At 47.1% G+C, this 22,458-nt stretch overlaps 1 protein-coding gene across 3 annotated transcripts in view; it reads right to left on the bottom strand.

The window, feature by feature from the left end:
- Positions 1 to 22,458, bottom strand: part of pcm (5'-3' exoribonuclease pacman) — a 67,821-nt gene that overhangs the window by 34,523 nt on the left and 10,840 nt on the right. For all 3 annotated transcript variants that reach the window (XM_089573434.1, XM_089573436.1, XM_089573435.1), the window contains exons 8-22: positions 21,987 to 22,074; positions 21,703 to 21,871; positions 19,918 to 19,985; positions 19,673 to 19,820; positions 18,115 to 18,253; positions 17,934 to 18,023; positions 17,364 to 17,520; positions 15,341 to 15,460; positions 14,001 to 14,173; positions 7,074 to 7,200; positions 5,346 to 5,435; positions 4,541 to 4,644; positions 3,095 to 3,205; positions 1,220 to 1,294; positions 780 to 867 (exon numbers count right to left, since the gene is read on the bottom strand). In XM_089573434.1, the coding sequence (XP_089429560.1) occupies positions 780 to 867; positions 1,220 to 1,294; positions 3,095 to 3,205; positions 4,541 to 4,644; positions 5,346 to 5,435; positions 7,074 to 7,200; positions 14,001 to 14,173; positions 15,341 to 15,460; positions 17,364 to 17,520; positions 17,934 to 18,023; positions 18,115 to 18,253; positions 19,673 to 19,820; positions 19,918 to 19,985; positions 21,703 to 21,871; positions 21,987 to 22,074 (1,747 nt within the window). The remainder of the gene's footprint in view (positions 1 to 779; positions 868 to 1,219; positions 1,295 to 3,094; positions 3,206 to 4,540; positions 4,645 to 5,345; positions 5,436 to 7,073; positions 7,201 to 14,000; positions 14,174 to 15,340; positions 15,461 to 17,363; positions 17,521 to 17,933; positions 18,024 to 18,114; positions 18,254 to 19,672; positions 19,821 to 19,917; positions 19,986 to 21,702; positions 21,872 to 21,986; positions 22,075 to 22,458) is intronic.

Here is a 22,458-nt window from a genome sequence, read left to right as displayed (position 1 = left end):
ACGGCTGATAGAGGCCTTCAACATCCGGCCATCGTTAGTATTCCTTTCGAGTGCTGCTAGGCGGGAGCGCAGCACACGCCACCAGCAATCACATAGTCCTCATTTCTGTGTCTGACGCTTTACGTCGCTCTTCTCCTATTTTGGTATCACAGAGTCCCGAGTTTGAATCGTAGCGGTGGGAAAAAGTTTTTCAACTTCAAATCCAAATCTCTTGGCAATAAATGCACCTTTCGCTTCTGGACAAGTGGCAACAAAGCTACAAAATGCCAAACTATAAAATTTTACAAACCAAAAAAATTTGATAGCATTGTCCTCAGTGTCCCTTTAATGTACCGCCGAGAATTAATGATGGCAGTGTACTGGCTGTAAGCTTAGCTTTCAAGAAATTTACATTGTTTGACAACTTTTTTGGCTCTGAAAGCCTTTCCATCCAGCTAAAGGAGTGGACAATAAGGCGAGGGAACTCGGCCGCCAATCTCTAACTTCCACATGTATCACTAACCAACTCTGTTAGTCTTCTGTTATCGACTATGTTATCATTACGTTACGATTTTCTAAACCTCCTGGACAGACACTGTTAGTTGAGGCCCACATGCAGTTCAAAATGCGAATTCAGTCTGTTTGGCTGTAGAATGTCCGAGCTATTATACAGAAACATGGTAAGGCATAGCAAATAACGTAAGCAGACTAGGCGCATGAAAATGAATCAGCATCATATCAAGCATTGGCTTGCAAATTCGCTGCAAAGGAAGCACATGGTTCAAGGAAGCTCTTCTTACCTTGACAATGGCCTGTAACGCAAATGGTATGCTGTGCTCTGCCCACTGTTTTTCCAGTGTGATGCGGCCCTTCGTAGTGTATGTGTACCTGGACATGCCAACAAACCAAAGACAACAATGCTGCAGCTATTCAGCTGCAACGGATTTGTAAGCATTCCACGAAACAACAAGAAATAAGAAAAGGAAGAAACTATTTCTGCACAATGTGTCAATGGACACAGGCACGCGAGCCAGTTCGTGATGACAGAGTGCGTTTCATACATGCACAGGGGTACAAATGATGAACAACAAAAATAAGCAAAATTAGGAGGCATACATGTCTACTGTACGACACCCTGGGCGCTTAGTTCTAGAATGAAAAAAAAAAGGTAATATAGAAAGCTGCCGTTTAAACAGACAACCCTAATAATAGAATGAAAAAAGAAAAGTGCAATACTTACCTTCGACCAGTCATTGTTTTGCAAAATACCAGAACGTTGAGATCACCAACATTTACGCCATAGCGGCCCAGGTACCTAGGATACAAATGGCAAGAAATGAAGGCAATAGTGTGAGCGCAAGTGAAAAATTTCCATCTTACGCACAAGAAGAAACCTCCCCTAAAAGACAATACAAGCATCCACCACCAGGAACAGATATAAGGACACGATTTCTTGGTACATTAAATATGGATTGCTACACAAGAGGTGGACTGTTTATTGACGAATAGCAACAAGACAATTTCTAAATGAGCTAGCTCCAAGCTCTCCAATTTTCTTTCCTCCTTCTGAAGGCAATAACGTATTTACTCGCATAATAGGCACACTTTTTTTACAGAAAATCCGGCTCAAAGTTCGGGGTGCGCCTATTACGCGTGGTAAAATTTCCGGAAATTTTTTGACTTGCAAAATTGAACATATTGCATAAGTGCACCCGTGTACGGGCCGCACCCTGTTTTCCCGAAGGAAATATTTTTAAAAAAAATCCGTGTAAGGACCGCACCGAAACTTTCCACGACCCACACGGGAATAGCCTTCGAAATGCACACGCCGTGGCCTCCGCGATCAGCTCACTGTGCGCAACGGGCGCTTAATTGCGCAGGCCACACACACGCACAGGAGCTTCCAGGCGCTGCCCACAGAGGGTGCCCAAGGTCAAGCTCATCATCAACGTTTTCCTCCGCCGCGAGCTTTCGCTATCCATATCGCCATCAGCATCACCAGCTCCAGTTTTTTTGTGGCTGTCAATGTGCCGGGATCTGTGGTAGCGCGTTTATCGTAGTTGTGGCTTTGCCGCCGAGCGTTGCTGCTTTAGCACGATGAGCAAGCACCTTAATAGCTACACGGCTGGGAGTTTGCTCTCGGCAGGTCGGAAATTTGGTGTGGCCGTGAAGTGTGGTAGCTGCGATTGCGGCGTGTCTAAATTTTCATACGCAACTTCAAGCGCCAAAGTTTTCGTGGGCCTAAGTTGGGAATGTTTTCTGCTGGAGATGAAGCTTTCCAAACAGACATTTAAAGTGAGCATCCCTGAAAACTGTGTGAGGCTGTTCCACGCGATGTCATTGTAGCACTAGTGAGGACTGGTAGTCAGTTCAGCAAAAACTTTGTTAAAATAAAGATTGGAGGAGGGGAGGCGAGGCGACGGCTTGCAATCGTGTAAATGCAGTATTGATCACAGTGCCAAGTTCGGGGTGCGCCTATTATGCGCGGAAATAAAGAAATCTGATTTTTCACGACCAAACTGGGGGTGCGCCTATTATGCGAGTAAATACGGTACGTCATATCTACAGAGGAGCACATAGCAAAAAAAAACGAATTACTGAACTGTTTCTCTTTCCACTGTACATATTGGGCACAGAAAATGATAGAAGGGGAAAGAGTGCAGACAATTCTGATAACTTCTCCTCAACGATAGTCGGATAATTTGAAAATATGGGCGTGACAAGAGATAAGGGACATCTTTTTCATCACTGCAACAGTAATGAGGCAACATCCAAAGTACACGAGGCTGGATGCAGTGAGATCGAATTATTTGTTCGCTAATGTAATAGTTAAATTGCTCAATAATGTTTCTTGAAAAAGGGACGATGGCACAAATTAGAACTTCCTGCATGCCCATAAAGATAAGCTTTGAAAATGATCCAATGGAGATAAGAATGAAAACGTGCAAGGAACTGTTAAAAGAAAACTGTCATGGCTTCACGCATAGCCTCGAAAAACAAGCATGTCCTGGATATTATTAGTTCAATGGACTAAAAGCTGCCATGTTTTGGACATGGCAGCTAACCAAAACGAAACTAAGAACAAAAAAAAAGAAGAGGTTTCATTTGTACCTACCGGTCTTTGATTCCGTCAACTTGCATGTCAAACACTTCCTGCTCAGAGCTGGTGAGCTTTTGGACTATAACGTTGTCACTTTTCCCATGTCTCCGAAGCTCCACGGAGTGCCTGAGATGAACACAAGCCCACAATGTTATGAAGATCACACTACAGTGGAACCTCAATGATATGATCACGGCTGATATGAATTCTTCAATTCCCGAGCCAAAGTGCACTACATTCAATGGGCCGAATTTAAAATTTTCTGAACACTTCCCCGTGCCTCTACGGATAGGAATGCAGGTGTAGTGACTGCACTCGCTAGTCACGCAAGTACGCACTATGAGCACCGAGTAGTGTCATGCCACCCGTACATGGCCAACACAATGACTGCCAGTCAAGCAGTACATAGTGCAAGCACTGAGCGGTAGCATACCACCCATACATGGCAAACAAGCGAGCAGTCTTTTCCAGTCAAGCAGTATGTAGTGCAAGCACCGAGCGGTAGCATACCATCCATACATGGCTCATGGCAAACAGGTGAACACAGTGATTGCCAGTCAAGCAGTACGTAGAGCAAGCACCGAGTGGTAGCACACCACCCCTACATGGCTCGTAGCAAACAGGCAAACACGGTGATCGCCAGTCAAGCAGTACGTAGCGCAAGCACCGAGCGGTAGCATACCACCCATACATGGCTCATGGCAAACACGGTGATCACCAGTGAAGGAGTACGTAGCGCAAGCACTGAGCAGTAGCACACCACTTTCTACATGGCTCGTGGCAAACAGGCAAACACGGCGATTGCCAGTGAAGCAGTAAATAGCGCAAGTACCGAGCGGTAGCATACCACCCATACATGGCTCAATGCAAACAGTGATCCTCAGTCAAGCAGTACGTAGCGCAAGCACCGAGCAGTAGCATACCACCCGTACATGGCTCGTGGTAAATACGGTGACCGCCAGTCAAGCAGTATGAGCACCGAGCATCGGCGCGTGGCAGTAGATAAATCCTGTCAGCCGAAAACGTATGAATGTATTTACCTTGCTTCTGCAAACGGATGTTCACTTTTAGATAATACGAAGTTCGGCTGATATGAACATTTCTCGTCACCCCCTGAAAACTGTACATTGGGATTAAACTGCACTTGAGCTATATTAATGTGACAAAGCTCAGATACTGTTATTACGTTAAGTTGGTTTTATGGAATTCAAAGGAAGAAAAAAGTGCCACAACATTTCACTGCCAAAGTAGCAAGCATGCACCGAGCTTAGTGCATCGCTTGAAACATGTCATGGAAGCCTCAATGTCTAGTCATATAGTGACAGCCAATTAATGAACTTACTGAATGTGTGGACTAATTACTAAATAAGTATAGAGCCAGTGGCACCCAGCAGAAACTGAAAACTAAGCTCAGTGGCGCGCAGGCAATGAACAATGTTCTCGGTGGCGCTCAAAGATCACCTTTCATCTCTAGTTCCAACAGACACCACGAGGGCTTCGAGGAGATGAGGCCAACTGACGTACACAGACTTGCCCAGCAGTTCCGTTGAGATGTGCGTCAGAGTCTGAAAGTTGAAAGTTCACGAAAATTTTTGGTAACATGTTCACTGCAAATTGCTCTACGCCCAGTGCAGGCATGTGGCAGCTTAGCGTGGACTACAGTGCGGTAGCAACACGAATGCGACAAGAAAAGGACATAAGCACAGGTGCTGACTAACAACAGTGTTTACCGCCTATGCCCAACCAGCCAGCCAGCCATTACGTATTAAGCACAGTGACAGCTTATGACGCCAGAAATTTTAAATGCAGTAAAAGCTTGTTAATCAAATTCAATGAGGATGTCAATGCAGTTCGAATTAACCGAAACTCGAACTAACGAAAGTGAACAGAATATGCAGTACACTACGATCTGGAAACAGCTGGGTAATGAGGTTGCCCTATTTTATCGTAGTCATTTACCACCTTTTGCTTTTTTTTTCCACAAAGCCAATATCCAACACCTTCTTTTCTAAAGCCTGAACTTATCAGAGGGCCTCTACTTCGCCTTTAAAACTGCAGAACAGGCGGGCAGCGTTCAAAAAGTCCCAACTCGCGCAGCGGAGGGCCGCACCAGAGTCGCGAACGGCGTGCGACCCCCTGTGAGCATGGAGGAAAGTCTGCAAAAATGAGCAGTGTGCAACTGTCGCGAGACTGCCACCTTTTGACCAAAATGATAGCGCAACCACTGTGACACACAAATTCTTATGCTTCTTATTCTTATGCTTACACGTTCATCTCTGTCTTCTAACTTGATCACCATGCTTTCATTTCTGGTCAGAGCCTGGAACACCTTGATGCTCTCCTTCTTGAGGGATGCCTTTAAATGAAGACACAGGAAAGCACGGTTAATGTACGTTCACGAGTTCTAGCCACAATACAAGCATGCATGTCATTTGCGAAGATTGATCAGTCATAAAATCTAGGTGACACAAACAGCTTGCAAAACAAAAAAAAAAAAACAAACCTCGCCCAACATCAAGCTTAATAATGTACCGTATTTTCGCGATTCTAAGCATCCCCCGAATTTAAGCACCCCCCCTATTTTCGGGAAAAAATTTCTGAAAAAAAACTTTGCATGCGAATCTAAGCACCCCCTTTTTTGCGCGGAAGAGAGCGTTGCCGAGGCCGCCAAGTGCACTTGCTCTCTTTTTCGTCGAGCCTGTGCAGTCGGAGTCCCGAGGAGGCGCGGCCTGCGCGTTGTTGTTGTTGTGACTGAGAGAAGGATGAAAAGGAAATTGCACGGGCCTGCCTACTGGCTCGAGCCAAGCCACCACCGCTGCCAAGTGTAGACAGAGGAGAGTTAGAAGATCAGAGAAAGATAAAGAGAAAAGATAAGACGCGCATCGCAGCAACAAATGCGTCCGCCGGAGCGGACACTGCTGAAAAAACAGATAAGCAGGCGAGGCCGCGGCGCTCGCCGAAGCGAGGACAGCGGCGTCCACGGCGCTTTTTGTGTTGCTGCGTTCCGACACTACAAGAGAGATGGCGGCACTGAACTGTCTGCAGCTATTTTTCTTTTGAATGTTTCCTAAATAAAATGTTTTTTCTCGCGCCCGTTTCATCGAGATTTCGCCGCGAAAAGAGGGGCCCGGGGGGGGGGTCAGTTTAGATTTTTCGAATCTAAGCACCCCCTCTCACTTTGGGCATCGCGATCGTGAAAAAAAGGGGTGCTTAGAATCGAGTAAATACGGTAATAAGAGGGTACACAGTGCAGCCTTTCATGTAACACGAAAACAGCCATAAGGCTACATTACAGCATTTAAGTGTAATTAGTTAACTGCAATTCAACTCTTGATATTTCAAACTAAATGGAAACCCAAAATTAGTTCTCCTTATGTGCAGCTGACATTAAGGGGAGCCTTCTCAAGGCACATTTTGTTGAAGGAGCCAAACTTTCGGTTCGAATTAGTAAGCAAGTTTGGGTTAGCGAATGGTGTCATGACCGTCAAGAATTTTATTAGCAAAGTAAATTTGCAAAAAAAGGAAAGGAAGAACCCTGACTGTGAAAAAGCAAAGAAACAAAAAACCTAGACACCCCGTAAAAATGTTGATTTTAATTTCTGGCATGAATCGGTGCTTACGAGGAGAGAAGCAAGCTATGAGACAGGCCTACATCACTTAAGTTTGACCCCTGGAGTAGGCAGAAGACAGTGTCCTCCTGCAATGCGTTGGGCAAGCCACTGCTGTTTACAAGCTTCTGTCCATCAGCTGTCAACAATGAGGTTACTCGCACAACCAACTTCACAGAAACAATTTCATACTTTTTGGGCACGATGCATTCAGTGAATAGCAGAAAAACACTGGGTACATGCTCTCATCTGCCTGGTTGAGCAAGCAAAAAATGTTTGAGTGAGTCCACCCCACAGCAGACAGTGTACGTGATGCAAGTGAATTCTTCGTTACAGCGCTTTCTTAACCCGTGAGCGTACTGCCCTCTCAGGAAGATATCGCTTACACTGTAGTTGAGATGCTTGAAGGTGGGGAATCCTGGGAAGTATACGTCCAACTTGATTCCTTCGAGAAGGCCCTTCCTAATTTGGCTCACTGGAAGCCGGAAGGCATCCATGTCCAACACAGTCACCCTGCAGCGCATTGGAAGATGTTGCAGGTGCAAACTTATCAAGCAACCTGCAATCACCCAGCAATAGCTGCACAGCAGAAGGAGGCACGGGTGTTGTGCACAGAAACAAAGTGCAGTGGGTCACAGCTTCATCAATTCACAAGTAAAAGCACCTGGGAAACTTGTGGCACAAACAGAAGTAAGGAACAGTGGTGGCATTCCATTACGCTCGCTTCACGCACACACTGAACCATTGCTGGGACATGATGGTGCACAGCACCACAGCGCACCTCATTTGGGCACCCCGGAAATTGCACTAGTAGTACTGGAAAGTGGTCGCAGTATGCTTTTTCCTACACTGCAAGAGCTTGTCTGCGTTGCATTGAAGTGGACTCTGTACCATGCTGCATGAGAAGTGCCACCTTGTTCATTATTCAAATATAGTCTCTCTCAGAAATGTTCACACTTAAGTGCCCTCCTTTCGAAAGAATATAAAACCAATCAGCTCCTGACGAACTTCAGAAATAAGGAAAGTTCGTTTTACTGCACGGCAAGCATGCACCTGTCATGCAGCTGATGATGGACTGAGGTACAGCAGAATCTTGACGACATGATCCCAGCTTGTACGAATTCTGGGATGATACGAATTTGTGGAATGGCCTGGCCAGAGTGCATTGTGTGCAATGGGCAGAAATTCGGACGTTATTGTCGTGTCCGGTCGCTGTGTTCAATGCAGCGAAAGACGCACACGGTACTTTAAGACTTTGTTTATTTAAAGCTGATGAGGGTGCGACCAGCGTCAACCGAGGCAGGAGCCGAACTGGCCGCCCGAAGAAAGGAGGGAGCGGAGAAGCGTCCACGGGAGGGAGTGGCTTCCCAAAACAGGAGGAGGATGCGGGGGCGCACCATGGGGGGGGCATCTGGCGACAGCGTGCGACGAGGGGCAAGTGGTCGTTAGGAGGAGGATGCGAGTGGTCGTTAGGAGGAGGATGCGAGTGGTCGTTAGGAGGAGGATGCAGGGGCGCACACACACAAAAGCAATAAGGGGACACAACACTTCCTTCCCCCTTAGAAAGTTGCCTGGTATCGTGCAGGGGGTCGGCGCTCACGCGTGGAGGCGCGCTGGCTTTGTGCGCTCGGGGGAGAAACACTTGTAGGCTGGCTGTTGTTCGCTGTGTCTCCTAGGTCTGTCCTGGGCGAAGTCTCTTCTTCCGGGAAGAGGTGCCAGGCTATGTGGGAAGATGGTGCACGTGTTCTCTCCGCTGGCGGACAGCTCTCAGACGGCGTCGTAAATCTACGCAGCTGGTTGAGATGTCGGCGTGCTACTGTGCCATGTATGTTGACGAGCCAAGAGCGCAGGCCTATGCGTCTGACAATTGTAGCTTCCTCCCAGCGTGGCTTTTTCAGAAACTGTCGGGCGAGGACGCGCTGCCCCTCATTAAGCGTGCCGCAGCGCGGAATTGCTTTTTCTTCCCGGAACGTCTCTGCCTTTGGCTCGGGGAGGATGGCTGTGAGCTGGGTTCGCATTTCACGCTCGAACATCATTTTCGAGGGGGTCTCGCCTGTTGTGCTCTGAACCGTCGTGTGCTGCTTGAAGAGAAAGCGCGCAAGGCGGCGCTGCAGCGAGCCTGTCTGATCTCTTTCAAGGGCGCGTTTTAGCTCGGCTACGTAGCGCTCGGCTTGTCCGTTTGTCGCTGGGTGGTAGGGGGCCGATGTAACTGATGAGATCCCGTTGTCGCGATAAAACTTGAGGATCTCCGCAGACACAAACGGTGTTCCGTTGTCCGACACTACCTTGCGCGGCAGGCCGAACGTTGCAAATAGTGATCGGAGGTTGTCAATGACTGCTGCCGAAGTCGTCTGTCCCATTTGCCTTATCTCAAGCCACTTTGTGTAGGCATCTACGACCACAAGGAAAGTGCAGCCCTCAATTGGTCCTGCAAAATCAATGTGCAGTGTGTGCCATGGTGTGTCTGGCTTTTCCCATTCTGGGACAGGAGCTTTCGGCGGGGCGCTCCGGCTGCTCTGGCAAGGCTTGCATTCTCGCACCACTGTTTCGATGTTTACTCCCATTGCGGTAGACCAGAGCGTAGTCGTACGCTGAGAGTTTGATGCACCAACGTGTCATTCGCGGAGACAAAGTTGGTGGCATAGGCCTTTGTGGTCCCAGAATGCCCAATAGCGGTCGGTGATCGGTTATAAAGGTCACCTTCCGGCCGGCAATGTACTGGTGAAAATGTGTCGCCGCGTAGACGATGGCTAGCCCTTCTTTGTCAAGTTGCGCGTAGTTGCGTTCTGCTTGCGACAACGTACGTGAGGCGAAGGCGATGGGAGCTTCCCTTCCTTGCTCGTCAGTTTGCGATAGAACCGCGCCGACTCCGTACGGTGATGCGTCGCAAGCCAAAAGCAGAGGCTTCCTTTCGTCGTAGTGGCGGAGGACTGTACATCTTCGAATCAGGTCTTTCAGGGCATCGAATGACTGCTGATGGCGTGGCGACCATGTCCATGTCACATCTTTCCGAAGGAGTTGGTAAGTCGTTGGCCACGGTAGCTCTTTGTTCCAAGAACCGGTCGTAGAACGTCAAGAGTCCGAGAAAAGCCTGTAGCTCCTGCTTGTTTGTTGGAGCTCGTGCTTCTGTGATCGCTCGCACTTTGTCCTCGGTAGGGTGAATGCCTTCCGCATCAATTCGGTGTCCCAGAAATTGCACCTCTGGCACCGCAAAACAGCACTTCGATTTGCTTATGCACAAATTAGCGTTTGCTAGCCTTTCGAGAACGAGCTCTAGGCGCACTGCATGCTCTTCAGTGGAAGTGCCACTGATGATGACATCGTCAAGGTAGACACAAACTCCTGGGATGCCCTGAAGCACTGTCTCCATGAATTTTTGAAATATGGCCGAGGCTGCAGCTACGCCAAAAGGCAGTCGCTTGACTTTGTACAAGCCTTTCAGTGTGTTAATTGCCAATAATTCAGCAGTTGACTCGCTCACCTTCAGCTGCTGATACGCCTGGGTGAGGTCCAATGTGCTGAAGACTCTTGCGCCACGCAGTACACTGAATACTTCTTCAGGTGTCGGTAGCGGGTAAGAGGACGCTTTAGTCGCAAGATTGACGGTGCTCCGGTAGTCTCCGCAGAGGCGTATGGTTCCGTTCTTCTTGCGAACTACGACAAGTGGTGTGGCCCATTCTGAATGCTGCGTCGGCTCGATGACACCTTGCTGCTCCAGTTTGTCCAACTCTTTTTCAACTGAATCTCGGAGAGCAAACGGCACCGGCCTGGCCTTCAGAAATTTGGGTTGCGCGTTGTCCAACAACTCCAGTGTGACCGGGGGCCCTTCGTTTCCTGGAATCTCTTCCGAGAATACTCTTTCGTATTTCTCTTGCAGTTGCTCAACCATGTTCTGGCTCGGCGTCTGGTGTATGCCGCATATCATCACGCCTAGTGGAGAAAACCAGTTTCTCCCTAGAAGGCTTGATCCTGTGCCCTTCACAACAAGCAGAGGTAGCGTATGGGTCTGGCCGTTGTAGTTAACCTGCACGTTGGCAGAGCCCAATAGTGGCAGATTCTGTCCTGACCACGTTCGCAGGTGCGTGTCGTCTTGTTGCAGGGCGGGTGCGTCAGATGGCCATGAAGTTCGGAACGTGTCCTCACTGTTCAGAGTACAGGCTGCGCCGGAGTCCACCTCGAACTTAATCAGCTGGTGATGTACGCTTACTTCTGTAAAAATCTTCGGTCGCGTGCCGAGATTCATGGTGTTCAGGTCGTACAACACAGATGATGTTGCTGATGTTGTTCCATGGAGATCAGATAGCGGCGTATTCTCTGAGGCGTTGACGCTGTGATTAGGCTGGGAAGGTGACTTTATCTTGGCAAGTCTCCGTTTCGTAATGCATGCTCTTTCGATATGCCCTCGCTTGTGGCAAAAATTACACGTGGCTGACTGGAATCGACATCCCTGGGGGTTGTGTTGGTCGTCACACCGCCAGCAGCGTTGTGCCTTTTTGACCGATTTTACAACAACAGAAGGCTTGCGCACCTGGTTGCTTGTCTGGTGTACCGGCTCGGTGTTCCGGCGAATCCCTCTCTGCTGGTGACCGGCGCTCTCCGCTCGAACGACGATGTCGTAAGCTTTGCTGAATGTGAGGTCCTTCTCAGCGAACAGGCGCTGCTGCAGTGACTCGTCACTCAGTCCGCACACAAATCTGTCGCGTAACATCACGTCCAAGGGAAGCATGGTGGTGTTAGCAGAAGAAGCTGCGTCTCCCTCCTGCCCGGTAGCTGTTGTCGACAGCGTTCCAAAATTGCAGTCGGCAGCGAGCTTCTTGAGCGCGGCTACGTAGGCGCTCACAGTTTCTCCTCCCAGTTGATCTCGTCGTTGGAAGCGAGCCCGGCTGTAGACCTCGGATGGCCTTGGGTCGTAGTGCTTTTGCAGCGCTTTTACGATGTCGTCGTAAGACACTGCCGCTGGTGTGCTTGGCTGAATAAGGGCGCAGACAGTATCGTAGGTCTGCTCCCCGCACAGCGTCAGCAGGTTGGCCCTCTTCAAGGCTGGGTCTGTGATGTTGTTAGCTTCAAAGTAGAACTGAAGGCGTCCAACCCACGATGACCACGATGAGCCGTTGAATTCTGGTATCTGATTGGGAAACCCTCGCGTAGCCATGGCTTGTCAATAGCGTTGCGTAGCGCGGGTCGAATCCACTTTCTCGTCGCCACTGTCGTGTCCGGTCGCTGTGTTCAATGCAGCGAAAGACGCACACGGTACTTTAAGACTTTGTTTATTTAAAGCTGATGAGGGTGCGACCAGCGTCGACCGAGGCAGGAGCCGAACTGGCCGCCCGAAGAAAGGAGGGAGCGGAGAAGCGTCCACGGGAGGGAGTGGCTTCCCAAAACAGGAGGAGGATGCGGGGGCGCACCATGGGGGGGGGCATCTGGCGACAGCGTGCGACGAGGGGCAAGTGGTCGTTAGGAGGAGGATGCGAGTGGTCGTTAGGAGGAGGATGCGAGTGGTCGTTAGGAGGAGGATGCGGGGGCGCACACACACAAAAGCAATAAGGGGACACAACAGTTATGAACCCGCCCCCCTGTGGATGATATGAACACACGAGCTGTGAGTGCACCCTCGAACCCAAAGTACTTGCTGCCCGTATATCACCAACACCAGGATCACCAGTCGCTTGGTGTGCACCACAAGTAGTGAGCAGCGGCACGTGATTCGTAAGTAAACCCTGTCAGCTGGAAACAGATTTGCGTGAATTATGCATAGGAATTTCGTTACTTTTGGACGATGCGAATATTCTTTGTGACTCCGTGAGATCCGTATGATCGAGATTCTACTGTACTGCATTCCCACTTTCTCTGCAGCCGTGTGCAGTGTCCGAGGTGTCACTATCATGCAGTACAATGCAAAGGGACCACCTTTTGTTCCATCAAACTGTGGGTTGGCATACTGCATCCATAACGAGAGCAAAAACATGCTAGACGGTCTGAGAAACAGCATGCAGCAGGATGCACTGCACCAGTCTAGCTGACCTCACATGCTCTGAAAACAGAATTCCTCTCGAACGTCCACTGCCCATCAGAATCTAACAGTTTTGACCCGAGGCAGCTGCTACACTCCTCAAGTTTTCTTGGCAAAGCAGCCAAAGATACAGAGCCAAAGCACGCTCTCTATTCCTAAGCAGTGGAATATAGTCCACAGTTGCAGCCAAATAGTTTCCTCTTAAAGAAGTACAGAAACGTAACTTTTGGGTGCGCTTTTTTCTTTATAATGATGCGTAAGGCATTATTATGCATGGATTATCACATGGCATTCTCCTACAACTGCTAAATAATTTATAATCAAATTTCTTTCTTGCGCTGCTTCGGTCTCGGTTTCAACAGCCAAACGATGAATATGACGTCAAAGAGTGCTTATAGATCACTTGAGACATGAAAAAAAAACTTCAATATAACCGCTGCTTCAGTGTTTTAATTCACTGCAATGCTAAAACCAGCCTGCCTCATGAGCCGGAATGGCAACAAATCTAGAAGCATCAACTATATGGCAGTTTTTTCACACCTCATGTGGTCTATAAGCACATTTTGACGTCACAGTCATCATGTGGCTAGTGAAACCGAAACCGAAACAGCTTGAAAGAAAAATTCGATGATAAACTATTTAGCGGTCGTAGGCGAATACCGCGTAGTGATTCATGCATAGTAATGTCTTCTGCACCTTTGTAGCAAGAAAAACATGCCACCAAAATTAGGTGTCTATACACCTTTAACACACAGTACATTGGCATTATTTAAGGCATATTCTCAATGCAACTGCACATTTAAGCATTAGAGAGCCAAAGCAAAAAAAATTGTCGCCGATTGCACATGTGCCGTTAACCATCTGAGGATTGTGCATGGGGGCACTCCGTATGTGCAGCGTGCGCGTTGAGTGGGTTTGTGTGTTTACTGGGTATCATTACCTATTTATCATTAACTAACTAAACAGCATTAACTAATTAACTACTTATCATTCACTAATTATCATTAACTCCTGCTCATACATCTGCTACTACATCATTAACTATCATTACTGACTTTCCAAGTAACCATCAACCATTCTTACTATCATACTGATGATTGACAGGTGCCGCGGACGCACGGACGGATGGACACGCTGGCGAGTCATGAGCCAAAAAAGGCTTTCGCCGTAAAAAAAGCGCTGTTGCCAAGCGAGAAGCAGTCGCTTACTGACGAGACAGGTAGGGATAATTATGCTGCCCAACTACAGAGGGCACGGTGCAAACAGTACAGGAATCACCAGGCTGTGTGTGTGTCGCACTCACTTAGCGTGGTTCACTTCAAGCTGAGGCAGCAGCTTGGTGTGTCCCCTGAAGGTCAGTGCCGGCTGTGCCTCTGGCGAATAGGTGAAGAGCAGATGGCCACCGTGGCCATTGCGGGCCTTCTCTTCCTCGGTGAGCCGATCCTGGCACTCCTCCATGGCTGGCAACAGGCGACCCTGGAGTGGACACATGCATGGTGTGGAATGACAAAACGTGAAATGTGCCTCCGACTCCACACAGCATGCAAAGTAAGCAGAAAGAGAAAAAAGAAACCACTGCTTCGTACTCATCATGATTTGAGTGTGGTACAGTTTAAATCTGTAACAACTAACAATATTTTACAGTTGAACCTCACTACTACAGTGAGGTCCGCTAGGCATATGAAAGATATGCTGTGAAAACAGGAAGAATGAACAGTGGTAGAATAAACGCAGTAGAATAAAATAAAGATCAGCCACTCTTTAAAATTTTCTTCTTTCTGACAGCAGCGTCCAGGTGTACTATTCCGAGCACATAGCTCTCACGATGAGCAAACAATAAAACCATAGCAACCACCAACTGCCTGCAGAGCAGTAAGTTCTTCACCAAGGTAGTGCAGCTGGAACCAGCAGCCAAAATTAGGTGCCGCAAAGACACCTTCTACTGCGTTTTTCCACAACTAGCTACAGCATGTTAAGTCACCAGGGCAGCGCATTACATATCTGTTAAAGGTAGGCTTCACTGGTAAGAAGCTAGCTTTAGACATTCTACGAGGTTTCCGATAATGTGGTACTGTGCACAGAAAAATAGGGGTGTGAGAATGTTAAAACTTCATGCATCTAGTGAATTCAAATTTAAAATTTCAAACAGTTAGCCATGCAAGCATGGTCTCCTGTATCAATGATATCAGGGCACAAACCTCCGAAGCCCTGACACTATGCTAGTGCTAAGCTGCACTGAACTGGGTTATTTCTTTTCCCCCAGTAAAAATTTGCCTTGCACCACTACCGGTTGCACAACATCTTCCTGCAAAACTTTGCCCCGTGTCCCTGCCCAATGCAAGGAGTGTCTCGCATGGTGGCACTGCAGTTGGCGCGCCCAAAACTGTGCCTGCTTCTACAATTGCCACTGGCAACTACTCAACAGAAAAGGTGCCACAAGATGAGAAAATGTACCACTAGCATCAATATGGCTAATTCTATAGATTAAAATCACAGAAACGGCTGCCATTTGCTCTATATGTTTGAAGGTGGTAAGCCTAACCATTGCTAAGCCTAACCATTGCTAAGCCTAAAAAACGTGGTAACCGAAGAAAACCTCACCACCGCACATGAACGCCATCAATGCTGTCAGTGCTACTTTACCTCCTCTATGAAAGGAATGAGCACGACAGCCTCCCACTCGTGTTGCTTCCCATTCAAATCCGTGTTGAAGTCCTCCGGGTAGTAATCAAAGATCGGAGACGACTCACACACCATGAGATCCTAAAAGGTTGGCAAAGAAAGAAAAAACACAGGCACCACTTTAATAAGCAATGACAAATTCCAACAGAGTAACCTTGCAAATGCAATTCAACTATATGTACGGCATGGGCAGCTAAAGTGCAAGATGGCCTAGAGCACTGCTAACTGCCGTGACGTGGCTCTGTAATACAGGTGAGCTTGGACATGGGGAAGAGAAGCACAAGACAGGCTTTTTAAACATCTCTAAGATGAGTGCAAAAAATTAAAATGCGGACGCTGTGTCGCCTGTCAATGATTCACAATTAAAATACAAAAAGTAATTCCATACTTTTCACCCTCCACAAGACAAGAAAAAAATGGTGATAGATGTAGCACCCTTCACTTCTACCCTACTGATTACTAAGCAAAAATATTTAGGGGCAATCAATTGGACTGATGCATTCGCCTTTGAGTCATTCTTAATCCTGGGCTCTTTCTGTCTCCTCTACAAGTGGAAAGGGGGATTTCCTTCTCTCCATCTGCTAACCGTGGCAGGTGGACGCTTCACACAGACGCAGACGCTGAAAAGTTTTTGCCTACATGACCCTCCTTATGCTATCACACTAAAAAAAACACTAACAAGTCAGAAGCTCTGGCAGAGGGCACCTCATGAACCTCTCCTTTTTGTTTTTCAGATTTCTTTCCCTGCCCTATTCAAATTCTGCGCCCTTCTCATGAAGGAAAAACTATTGATGTGGGAGGGATGACCGAACCTAGTTCACGAGGTGGTAAAAAAAAGGGAGAAAGTGATGTTGTTCTCCAGAACAAAGGATGAAATCTTTGAGGCTGGCATGCTTCACAATAATGCTCTGCGTGCTTGCGACTTCTGTTATAGAGCCCCCACGTGGTCCTTGTGTAGCTGAGGTCTACCTGGGCAACGCAGGACAACAGGAGGACATCCATAGTCTTTGGTTCAGACATGCTACAGCGAAGGTGACAATGCAGCTTACCCTGGAGAAGGTGCCTCATACAGCTTTCAGTGTCATATGACGCAACTACTTTCTCACTCAAAGACTAGGAAAAGCAGTTCAAGAGGCCCAAGAAACAAGCTTTGCAATTGGTGTTTGCAAGGTATTGTCATCCAAGAGACATGTTTCCACATGGTTTAAACCACGGGGAGAATTACAGAGAGCTACAACTGACTACCCTAATTCTAGAGGCCCGTGTACTGTGCGATGTCAGTGCACGTTAAAGAACCCCAGGTGGTCGAAATTTCCGGAGCCCTTCACTACGGCGTCCCTCATAGCCTGAGTCGCTTTGGGACGTTAAACCCCCCTAAACCGTACACCATAAACCATACAACTGACTACCCTTCACTCTAGTCCTGCTCTGCTGGATGTTCGTTCTCATCCAAAAACTTGCGCACCCATGGCAAAGTCACCTCGATATCCTACTTCAGCATATGTTTCGGCTAAACAGCAAATCTGCGTGGTGCCTTGGAAGCTGTGTGCACAGTTTCCTGCTTTGACATCTCTCTTTATATTTGCAAACGTGTGCCTTCACACATGCCCCTAGTCGGCTGTCTCTTTCCCAGTTGATGGACAAGAGGAAACCTACAGGTGAAAACCACTTAAAATCAGTGACTTCATAAGAGCCTTGGGTGACAGGCTTCACAATTCATTAAGAGTAGTACTGGAACATTTCGGCTCCTCTTACTAATAGTGCTGAACACTGCAGTATTTAAGCTTGTGATGCTGGAGGCGATCACATAGACCTACTGGAGAGTAGGTGACCAACATGCCAACTTTCTAGCTGGTAGTGCACACAAAGGTAACATTTGTTGAGGATGCATGACAACCCGTGCGCACTGTTAAGCACACTGTTCAAAATCAAAAGCTGTCCCATAGGCCCTAAAGGATACTTAGCAATGTTAGTCTCTGTTCACCTGATAGGCACTGGGGACAAGCTTCTTGCTGGCAGAGGGCAGAATTGCCATGAGCTGCTGAAATGGCAGAAACGGCTTGCCCAGGTCGAAGCTCATGTCCAAGTTCTGAAAATCCTTGATGTCCGAAATGTACGGAGAGTAGTGGTGTGGATAGTACCTGCGGCAAGAATGAGAGAACCAGTCGTCCACTGCACTTCTCATGCCCCCTAATAAAAGCGCTCGCCAACATACAGGCAACACATCCCAGCTGTCCAATATTCACAGCACAGATGGCGTGCCACTATAAATCCTGAACCGTTTTCTCACAGTTTAAGTTTGCTTTGCAAGACAATTCTTGCGCAACAACTGCTTGGCTCTTAAATCTGAATTTCTGAGGCAATGGCGATATTCAGGTGACTTTTTTTTCTTTTTTATGGCAAATACTTCAATTCTCACTCGTACTCCCGATCTCCTTCGCAGCGAAATAAGACTGTGCGCAGACAGGCTTTGCTTCTTCCCAGTGACTAGTTCAAAAATTCATCAGTTATATTTCAAACCGCACCACCACTCCCAAAACGGAAAAGACCTCACCAGTTCCAGGACTGAACCCCGTTGTAGTAATAGTGCAGGTTCCACTGAATGGCACGAACGTAGCCATGAGCTTGCTCCTTCATCACTTCCCTGAAATCATCAGGACACCATCATGACCACCACTGGCATCTGGAATGCTATTCTACTAAGAACACCACACTGGTAGGGAACAAGAGCTCACGGATTGACGTCCTTGTAGTCCAGCTTGTTGACGTAGTAGTCCCGCTTGTGCTGCCGAAACTCCATCTCGAAGAGATCTTCCGTCTCCTCGTCGCTGTCGTAGTCGGGAATGTCGAGGTGGCCAAACTTCTCAAGCAGGCCTGATAAGGTGGAATGCAGAGCAGCATTGGTGTAAGTAAAAATGCCCACGCTTGTCACTCTCCTCAGTGGTAAAGAAAAAATAATGCGAGAGCACGACCGAACCGAACTTCGAATGCCTTTTACCATTTTTTTACTTGTTGCTCAGCTTGTGAAGTCTATTCCTTTGGCACTGCTCTGCCCCACCTTGTTCTGTTGCAGTCCCTGAACTACACTGCAGGTCATAACACTCTGGATTCCTTTTTTATTAATTTACTAACCTCAAAGGCTCACCAGGGGCATTACACGAGGGGCAGTTCAATTTGAAGGGCTGCGAACTCTTGGTGTGGCTTTCTGCTAATCTCAACATGCCTAACTAAGACAACAACATTACGAAAAATGAAAACGAGAAAATTTTGAGCTGGAAAAAAAGAATCAAAGAGTTACGACGTGTGCCTCACATTTAGGAATGCGCCGAATTTTTGATCAGTCTTCTATCTTTGTTGAGTCCGCCCGCTTTCCATGAGGTTCAAATTTTAAAAAATGTGCAGAAGGAGTTCTCAATATAAAACAATGAAAGTGGACCCGAGAGCTCTCTCTATTGCACATGGCAATTTACATCTAGAATCACCGAGAAATAAGAAAGCTAGTGCAGAAAGCCCTGTCCCCCTTTAAAATAAGTCTACTAGTTACAGTTTAAAATACAGGAGACTTCTAGGACTAATGTATATATAATTCAGAAACTTCTCTGAATGGTCGCTTCATACAGGCACACAAATTTATTTTATGCATGTTTATGTGCACCGTCATTGCCACTATGCATGTAAACCACAACACAATGAAAAGTAAACGTTGCCCTAGTCTAGCTGGTTGGGCACAGCAATAACATGCTTTAGCGCCTGTGAATAATACTGCCACAAGCAGTCTGCCCGTGACAGGCTTGAAAAAAATCCTACTCAAGTTTGAGGATGCTCAGTCAATAAAACAGGGCACTGAAAATTTTTTTTTTCACACAACTGCGTTTCCTGACTGGTACGAGTTTTTTCCTGCGCTTCCGTGAAAAACCTAACAGGATTGGTTTATGGTTTGTTGGGGTTTAACGTCCCAAAGTGACTCAGGCTATGAAGGACATTGTAGCAGGGGGGGGGGGGGTCTACGGGTAATTTCGACCATCTGGGGTTCTTTAGTATGCACTGACACCACATGGTATATGCGCACCTAGCATTTCGCCTCCATCGTAATGAACCGCTGCGGCTGGGATCGAACACGTGGCTTTCGGATCAGCAGCTGAGCGCCATAACCATTGAGCCACCGCGGCGGCTCTTAATAGGATTATGTTGTAATATTTTACCCTTGGTTTTTTAGCTGAACTGCAAATAATCATTCCTTGATGAATGAAGGAACTGCACATCATCGAGATTTGTCCTTCCTCTTTTCCTTACGCTGTTCATCCGGGTCCCTCGTCTTCTCTTTTTCAGTTGGCGAAGATCCATTCTGCTGCACAATGCCGTTTGGCGCTTCTGCCTGCTCTCTCTTGGATTCCATGAACTTCTGGTCTGCCTGAACGTCTGTGAATTTCTCATAGTCAAACTAGAACAAAGAAAAGCAGACCACAACATGAAAACAAATGCATTTATGAAAACAACAAACAAAATAAAGCCGTCATATAACAAGTGAGGCAACATACCTGTGATAACCTAGTCAGGAACTTCTCGAACCTCTCCAGGTTCAGCTTCCCAGACTCATTGATGTAACCTGTGGGTAAAGGGTAGTTTTGTAGAGCTGGACGGCATGAGAAATGGTGGGCTGGTATGCATCTCTGGTGGTGCAGACGAGCTATAACACCAGGCATAAAATGTGATTTTGCTGTTCTTTGGATGAGCATTGAGTTCATTTTTGTGGGTGACCTTTTTAGAGAGCTCTTAGGCAGCCATTCCTGCGCTCTGCGTCGGCGGCGTTGTTGGCATAACACGCCACCAGCCAGCTGTGGCTGGTGGCGTGAAAATACGTGAAGAGCTGTGCTCAAATTTTGCATTACCAACATTCGTAACCGCATGTCCATTTTTTTTGCTCTCATGGGCGCCAGAGCATACGTCCTTGAATGACCGCAGTGCCAAAACATCTCTAGTAATTTATGACCATGCTAAATGGACAGTGTAAACTGCTATCCATGTAAAAGTCAATTTAGATTTCCAATTAGCAATATTTTCTGTGGCATCCAGCTCAACCTCTCAGTCTCACAAAGTGCACCCTACTAATAAATAAAAATGCGCTTGTATTGTTATTTCCATTTCGACTAAGCACTATTTTCATATTTATTTTATTAAACTGCAACTCCTCCTTCAGTTCATCATTCAACACCGTACAGAGCCATGGCAATCCACATGGCAGCAGGAATGCCATTGAGGCAAACAAAAATTGCACGACCATCAACCATCGTCTTGTCAGCTTATACATCTAGCTGGGACCAATTAGCACAGTTAAATAATTAATGGACTGCTACACGCCAAAACAACATTGCAGGCTACACAGAAGATCGTAGTGTCGGGCTCCAAGTGAATTTCAACCACCTGGAGTTTTTTATTTCTGCGTGCAATGAAATTTGAGCACTAAGGCATTTTCCCCGTTTTTTACCTCAATCAAAAAGTGATCATGTTCAAAATCAAACCCACAAACTGGTGCTCTACAGTTGAACGTCACAGCCACTGGGTCATTGTTGTAGGCTTAGGCCAGAAGGGTAGTGGATCGGGCTAGTGGTGCAGATTTGACACTTTTCGAAGCGCTAAAACAACAAGGACGCAGAGGGAACAGACAGGGACAAGCGCTGTTCCCTCTGCGTCCTTGTTGTTTTAGCGCTTCGAAAAATGTCAAAGGCTTAGGTCAGCTCAACTCAACTGCCTTTTAGATGAACAGAGTTGAAGCTACCACGTAACACTTCCCAAATGAGATTGCAGTTAACTGTCATTGAGTCAATGGCAGCTAAAACCACATCCCAGATACACCTCTAGTGTTATCTGAAACCACCACTCCGGGTTTTGACACAAAAGCCAGCAGAGCCCAACACAACCCCTCGAACACAGCTGACATCCCATAAACTCTACAATGCAACCTACTTATAATGAACCACAGGATGCATTTATATATCCAGTAGTTCTATATATCCAGTAGTTTGATAGGTCTGATCAACACATAATGAGCTTTAGCTAGAAGTTAACTACAGTGGTGTTTTTCGTCAGTTTGAGCACGACAAAGCAAAACTAGAGAGCCAAGTAACGTGACCATGAGTTATTACAAAAGCACAGGAACTGGTGCATTTGTGCCCACCTTCCAGATTTTCCCCATTCAAGACAGACAGCTGATGCAGGTGTAATAAAAAACTATTTGGAAGAAGACTGTGTGAGATATCACTTTAGGTGCTGCAGCAAAATACTGGGTTCTTTCCCACTCCTCAGCTGGAACACTGGAAGCTCACCTTGTAGAGATGGCAGTACATCAATGTAGGCCTTGTAGAGAACTGGCAGTGCGTTGTGAGCAATGTGGAGGTTGGGCAAGTGGGGAATGAAGTCATTGCCCACCAGGAAGCACATCAGGACCCAATCGTCGATGATGCTGTCCATCTCAAAATCAAAGGTGATCCCATTCTGCAGGATACAAAACGGGCAAGAAAAAAAAAATTCACCACGATTTCAGTATCCTCTAGACCTCTGCAGACTCCCACGATTTGAATCTACCCGCTGATTTGATAAAACTGCTCACCTTTACAGCTTGGAACTCGAGCTCTAGGTACTCTCGAAGCAGCGATATATGAAGGAGGTGAAACGTAATCTCTTCAGGAACGTTCATCCTAGAAGAGAGAGGGGTCATTGAGCAAAGGCTGAAGAAAGCACACACCCTAATTACAGTCAAACCTCAATACTACGAAATGTAGATAATATCATGGATATTACAAGTTACTGACTACACTGAACTCTCCCGAAACATGTAATAAACACAATTTATACTTCATATAGCAAATGTGGTTGGCCATAAACGGACATGTCGAACTCTCGACCACCAAGCAGTGCCCGCTTGAATGGCTGGCGGCAGGCTTCGCTGCATTCCATAAGTGACTGGTGGTGGTGCAGCAAGCGTTCGCACCAAGAATTCTGCTTTTATCTTGTAGTACTATCAGCGCCATGGAAGATACAGTGGCGTGAAGGGTTGGTAGTCAGGTGGTCAGCGTGCATTC

Source organism: Amblyomma mixtum, chromosome 2, assembly GCF_055824585.1.
Source record: "Amblyomma mixtum isolate Tamu chromosome 2, ASM5582458v1, whole genome shotgun sequence".
Taxonomy (NCBI): domain Eukaryota; kingdom Metazoa; phylum Arthropoda; class Arachnida; order Ixodida; family Ixodidae; genus Amblyomma; species Amblyomma mixtum.
The sequence above is the reverse complement of the archived record's forward strand: the minus strand, read 5'-3'. Positions and strand labels throughout refer to the sequence as shown.